This window comes from Brassica oleracea, chromosome C1 (genome assembly GCF_000695525.1).
Source record: "Brassica oleracea var. oleracea cultivar TO1000 chromosome C1, BOL, whole genome shotgun sequence".
NCBI classification, from domain to species: Eukaryota; Viridiplantae; Streptophyta; class Magnoliopsida; order Brassicales; family Brassicaceae; genus Brassica; species Brassica oleracea.
Genome location: NC_027748.1, coordinates 11,049,668 through 11,056,535, shown reverse-complemented (window position 1 = coordinate 11,056,535; position 6,868 = coordinate 11,049,668). Strand labels below are relative to the sequence as shown.

Here is a 6,868-nt window from a genome sequence, read left to right as displayed (position 1 = left end):
AGGGTCAATATGTTGTAAGTATGTATATAACAAGTGGTGGTTGGTATTCTAGATATATGGAATTGCTTATGTGCTAAAGAGCAAGTTTTTTTGTTTAATGCTTGCTTAAGAGCAAGTTAAAACTCGATCAAGAAACTTTTGGTCAATTCTATGTCGATAGAAAGGTTTAATACAATTAGGATCTGTTAACAACGAAGCCTAAATACCCAGGACCTCGTAGTCTAGTGGTACTACCTCCTTGAGGAGGGGAGGTCGGCTGTTCGATTCGCGTGGAGGGAGAGGCTTGTCCAGGATCCGTAAAAAGGTACAGACAAAGGCTGGCGCCGGGTTTAGGTGGTGGGCCGCAAGGCCAACACCTGGTTAAAAAAAAAAAAAAAAAAAAAAAAAAAAAAACGACGAAGCCTAATTAAAGAAAATTTACGTCGATAGAAACTTTTGGTCAATTCTACGTAGATAAATAGGTGTTTCATGATGGCGTCAAGGATACATTCACACAAATACATTTGAGATCTGTTAGCTAGAAAGTCCGATGAAAATACAGTTGTTTTCCTCTCAAGATGGCTCTGAAATAGATGGCTCTGAAATAAAAAAAAAAAAAAAAAAAGATGGCTCTGAAATATATGAATACCAAAAACAGAAAAGACTGCAATTTTGACTTATGGATACAGATAAGACATGTGGATACATTTTGGATAAAAACAGATTACGGTCTACATACCTGAACACAACCAGTTCTCAAGTTTTTGATTCTTGATATCAATACAAAACCAATAAAATTAGTATATATATACAATAAATTTTTAAAGATTTATTTTATTTCTATTTTTCACATAAATATTTTATATATTTAAAACATTAAAATAATTGAATCCATTTATATACTTACAACGATATACCAAAAGGATAATGTTAAAACAATATAACATAAAACAAATGTACCACTTTAAAATATCCCATGCTGAAATTTGAATATACATATACATTTCCAAAAGAAATCAACTATCTTTGTTAGTTATTGCCAGCCATATCCTAGAGATATTGTTTTATTTTTGTTTTGTATATTATTATACAAGAAGAAAAAAGAAATAACTCCCGCGCAGTCAGGGGTATTATTGATATCTCGCTAGACTGGAGGCTATATAAAGAGACCTAGTAACGGCCAGTATACTCCATCTCCCCTCTCACTCCTACTTCTCCCTCTTGTTTTCAGATATTAAACTATCCGTGAGTATCGCGTCTCTGTATCTATCCGTATCTCGTGCATTGATCTGATTTGTTTTAATTTTCCGAGAATATCTTGAAATTTAATCGTAATCTGCTTTTCGTTTGCTAGGGTTTCTTCTTTTCCTTTCTTTCCTGAGAACATTCATCGTTAGTTTTACTTTCTTATCGAGAAAATGCAAGAATAGGAATACTAACCCGTAATGATTCTAATATTTTTCAGATCTAAAAGATATGGGAACGAACGATACAACATGTCCAGGACCAATGAAAGCAACCTCTAATGGAGTCTTTCAGGGAGAGAATCCTCTGCAACATGCGTTGCCTCTTCTGATACTACAGATCTGCATCGTTCTTTTCCTCACTCGTGTTCTTGCTTTTCTCCTCCGTCCTCTCCGGCAACCACGTGTCATCGCCGAGATAGTGGTAACGTTTCTTTAATCTTCTTTTCAGTTTGTTTTCTTTATCAATCTTGATCCAAATTTTGATTCTTATTAGAAGTCAAAAGCGGTTACCAATTTGATCAATAACTCATTTATCTATAAAACTTAACCAAATCTGAATGACTTTTGAAAACATTATTGTTTACGAGTTTTACACCAATCATAACCTTGAATTAGTCTTCCATGATATTTAATGACGTATATTCCGAGGAATTTTCATCAGAATATTCATTTTTCTTCCTAGAAATTCGCTGACACGTTAAGCTTTGAGTGTGTTTGCTTTTCTTTATAGTTCCACTTTTCCACAAGTTCCAATCAGCGTGGAAGATACGATTCATTGTATAACTTCATTAACATTGACTAGTCATAAATGCATACTTTTCTTACTACATTTGCTTACTTTTCATATACACAATTATACATGTTTTTGGTCCGAAAATAGATAGTATATACTACTATTGACGTATACATTTGATTACTTTGCATAAAATTGACTAGTAAATACATCCTTTGCATCAAATTGATTAGTCATAAATGCATACATTGATATTACTTTGCATATAGACAAATATACACGTTTTTGGTGCGCAAGTAGGACTATATTATAATTTTAAGTTTGTGTTTGATGTTGTTGTGATTGGTGTTTTAATCAGGGTGGAATATTACTTGGACCATCAGCTCTTGGGAAAAGCTCAAAGTTTCTCAACACAGTTTTTCCAGCGAAGAGTCTAACGGTTCTAGACACACTTGCCAACTTAGGACTCATCTTCTTCCTCTTCCTCGTCGGTCTCGAGCTTGACCCTAAATCTCTCAAGCGAACCGGGAAGAAAGCTCTCTCCATCGCACTAGCTGGAATCACTCTCCCATTTATCTTCGGCATCGGAACTTCATTTGCACTGCGTAGCTCCATTGCTGATGGAGCTAGCAAAGCTCCTTTCCTCGTCTTCATGGGCGTTGCTCTCTCCATCACAGCTTTCCCCGTCTTGGCACGTATCCTCGCTGAGATCAAGCTTCTCACAACTGACATTGGGAAGATTGCTTTGTCCGCTGCTGCGGTTAACGACGTGGCGGCTTGGATTCTACTAGCTCTCGCGGTGGCTCTCTCCGGAGAAGGGAGCTCTCCGCTCACTTCTCTATGGGTGTTTCTAGCGGGTTGCGGTTTTGTTTTGTTCTGTATCTTTGTCCTGCAGCCGGGGATGAAGTGGATTGCCAAACGTTGTCCTGAAGGGGAACCGGTTAAAGAGCATTACGTGTGTCTCACGTTAGGTATTGTTCTTGCTGCTAGCTTTGTCACAGACCTTATTGGGATCCACGCGCTGTTCGGTGCCTTTGTGATCGGTGTTATCTTCCCTAAAGAAGGCAATTTCGCAAACTCTCTGGTTGAGAAACTTGAGGATCTCGTATCGGGCCTGTTCTTGCCTCTTTACTTTGTATCAAGCGGTTTGAAGACAGATGTGGCGACCATACAAGGAGCTCAGTCTTGGGGACTATTGGTTTTAGTTATATTCAACGCTTGTTTTGGTAAAATCGTCGGCACAGTGGTGGTTTCTCTTTACTGCAAAGTTCCTCTTGATGAATCATTAGCACTCGGTTTCTTGATGAACACGAAAGGCCTTGTTGAGCTTATTGTCCTCAACATTGGTAAAGACAGAGGGGTAAGTCACATATATTAATCTTTGAGAAATACTTTCAAATAGAACTATATTTTTTATTTAAAAATAACTAGAGTAGAGTAATTTAGTTTGAATATTCAGAATGCTATTTAGTGAAAAAAGTTAAAAGTGCTATATATGAGATTTATATAATTTGTTTGTAATAAATACTTGAGGATTAACCTGATTTTTGATGTTTTTTCAGGTTTTGAACGATCAAATATTTGCTATAATGGTACTAATGGCGATTTTCACCACGTTCATGACGACTCCTCTGGTTTTAGCGGTGTATAAACCGGGAAAATCTTCAACCAAAGGCGATTACAATAACCGAACGATCGAGGAAACGAACCGGTCCAACAAACCGCTACGCCTTATGTTTTGTTTCCAAAGCATAATGAACATTCCCACGATCGTCAACCTCATCGAAGCCTCCCGTGGCACGAATCGTAAAGAAACTCTATCAGTCTACGCGATGCATCTCATGGAGCTTTCAGAGAGGTCATCTGCTATACTAATGGCACACAAGGTTAGGAAAAACGGTCTTCCTTTCTGGAACAAAGACAAATCTGGCAACAGTTCCGACATGGTGGTGGTCGCATTCGAGGCTTACCAGAGACTCAGCCGCGTCTCAGTGCGTCCAATGACGGCCATCTCAGCGATGGCGACTATCCACGAAGATATATGCCGAAGCGCTGAACGCAAACGCGCCGCTATGGTGATTCTTCCGTTTCACAAGCACGTTAGGCTGGACAGGACGTGGGAGACGACAAGGAACGAGTACCGTTTGATTAACAAGAAGGTTATGGAGGAAGCTCCGTGTTCTGTCGCGATTCTTGTCGACCGTGGTCTTGGTGGTGCGACTCGTGTCTCGTCTAGTGATTTCTCGTTGGCTATAACGGTTTTGTTTTTTGGAGGGAATGATGATCGCGAGGCGTTGGCGTTTGCGGTGCGTATGGCGGAACATCCTGGTATAAGCTTAACCGTGGTCCGGTTCATTCCTAGCGAGGAGTTTAAACCGGAAAACGTGAAGCTCGAGATAACCGAAGATCAAACCGGTTCGTGTTCAGGGGAAACTAGATTGGTTGATATAGAAGCTATAACCGAACTTAAAGCAAAGCTAAAAGAACAAGAAAGCTCGGAGTGTCAGATTGTATACGAAGAGAAAATTGTTAATTGTCACGAGGAAGTCTGCAAGGCTATGGATGAATATTCAAGAAGCAATCTTTTCTTGGTGGGGAAGTCACCGGAAGGTTCGGTAGCTTCAGGGTTACATGTGATGAGAAGCGACACGCCAGAGCTTGGACCGGTGGGGAATTTGTTAACGTCAAGCGAAAGTGTTTCGACGTCGGCGTCGGTGTTAGTGGTGCAACAGTATGTAGCAAGCCGTGATTCTCCGGTGGTTGGAGTCTTGAAGAACGTCACAAAGGAAGACTCGCCGGTTAAGGATACGGAGAGTCCTTAGCGATCTCTCTTTGGGATTCCAAGGCGAGAAAAGGTCAAAAGATTGACTTGTGTCATTTTGTAAATAATAAATTCGAATAAAATAATTTCACAAAAGAATATTTCGTTTATACACTGTAAGTATAAAAGTAGTGATGTTATTAAAGTATCTATTTTATTAAAATAGAAGCTTTTGTTTGGCAACATATATAGTATTAGTTAAAAAAAATAGCGATGTTTGAAAACATGGATAACAGTAAGTTAGGAAAAAAAAGTAATGGACTTATGCTATTAAAAAATTGGAAGATCATTACATTATATTAAAAAGTAATGAGCTTATGTTACTTGATATACATATTCAAATTAAAATAATAATTTTAAATTGATTTATATCAAAAATTCATTCAAAAATATACATATATTCAAAAATTGATTTTTGCTAACATATTTTTCAATAACCATTATAAAAATGTTTTCAATATATATAAATAAATACAATACAAAGCTCAATTTCAAACACCAACTTAAATTATGGGTTTTATATTTCACATAAAAATTTAAAAATATAATATATGTGATTATTATGATTGTACGTACAAAATATTATTAATTATAAGATTATTTATTTGATGGTACGTATAAAATACGATTAATTATATGATAACACATATTTTTGTAACCTATGATGACACATATAGGATATCTAATAGTGATTAGGGGTGGGCGTTCGAGTTTGTTTTCGGGTCTATTTGGGATTTCGTGTTCGGTTCAGATCTTTGCGAATTCGGTTCGGATTTGGGTAACCAATTTAAATTATTTAAATTTTTTTTAAATTTATTATATGATTTAATTTTTTTAAAAATCTATAAACAATAGAATATATTACATATAAATTTGAATAACATATGTCAGAGTACCTAACTTAACATATAAATTGGTTTGGTTTAAATATTTGGATAGAGAATTAATAATTATTTAAGTATTTTTTGAGTTTTGGAGTTTTGTGTATATTTTAACTATTTTAGGTATTTACGTTTGATTATTTGTATATATTTTCAAGTATTTAAATGAACTTAAAAGTATCATATATATTATGGATGTTTTATATATATTAAATCTAAAAATAATTAATATATATATAAATATAAAAATCTATTTTGGATACCCAAAATACTTCGGTTCAGATCGGATTAGGTTTCAGTTATTCAAATACAATTTTTTTTGAATAATTCAGATATTTAATCAATTTCGGTTCGGATTTGGTACTACTTATTCGGATTGGAATCGGTTCGGTTCTTCGAATTCGAGTTTTTTTCTAACCCTAGCTAGTGACATAAAAAACAAATAGTATCATATTTTTTTAAAAATATACCTGCGTAAGCGCGCGGATCAAAATCTAGTTCGGACTAAAATGACTAAAATGTTGCCCGTCAATGTTTATAGTAGTTGACCAAAAATAGTCAATGATTATGTGTTTTATATCTCCTCATCAGTTGAGCTGGCAATTCGAGATCACAATTCAATGTTATCGGTTTAATATTTATTTAGACTCATAATGCAGATACTATATCATACTCCCTCTGTTTTTTAAAGATGAATGTTCTAAGATTTTCACACTTATTAAGAAACCATATTAAAACTTAGTTATTAATGCATAGTTTTTTGTAACTTTATATTTCTTATATTTTTAAACCAATAGGATTAAAAGAAATGTAATTAATATTTTTGAAACACACAATTTTTCATTATTAGTTGACAAAATATGCTTTGAAAACATGAAAAATACATCTTTTAGAAACAAAATATTTCTCTAGAACATCCATCTTTAAAAAACAGAGGGAGTACTAGCTAGTTGGCTGATGACGAGAAAAATGAATCGGGAAAGGACGTAAATGTTTTACGTTTACAATGCCTGATCCATATGTTACAACTTGCTTCTGCGCAGGAGTGTCTTTTGAGTAGCTAATAGAGTTAGTTTGGAGAGGATTAGCATTTAGCAGATTAAAGGCGTTTCTTTTAGAACAAAAAAGGCGTTCGTTAACCATCACTGGTAGGCATGAGCATAAAAACCGAGAACCAAAAATCGAAAAAACCGAAACCGAAACAGAA

The 6,868-nt window shown here is 35.4% G+C and overlaps 1 protein-coding gene across 1 annotated transcript; it reads left to right on the top strand.

Annotated features, from left to right (window-relative positions):
• The first annotated feature begins 1,175 nt into the window (after positions 1–1,175).
• On the top strand, positions 1,176–4,893 carry LOC106303789 (cation/H(+) antiporter 17). Its single transcript, XM_013740114.1, has 4 exons — positions 1,176–1,224; positions 1,445–1,647; positions 2,318–3,319; positions 3,522–4,893. Exons 2-4 carry the CDS (start codon positions 1,456–1,458, stop codon positions 4,779–4,781), a joined length of 2,454 nt encoding a protein of 817 aa, XP_013595568.1. The 5' UTR covers positions 1,176–1,224; positions 1,445–1,455; the 3' UTR covers positions 4,782–4,893.
• Positions 4,894–6,868: the final 1,975 nt, after the last annotated feature.

Excerpts from the sequence above, each read along its gene's own strand:
- LOC106303789 (XM_013740114.1), top strand. The coding sequence starts at position 1,456 with ATGGGAACGAACGATACAACATGTCCAGGACCAATGAAAGCAACCTCT. Across the intron at positions 1,648-2,317 it reads GTGTCATCGCCGAGATAGTG|GGTGGAATATTACTTGGACC; the intron begins GTAACGTTTCTT and ends TGTTTTAATCAG. Across the intron at positions 3,320-3,521 it reads ACATTGGTAAAGACAGAGGG|GTTTTGAACGATCAAATATT; the intron begins GTAAGTCACATA and ends ATGTTTTTTCAG.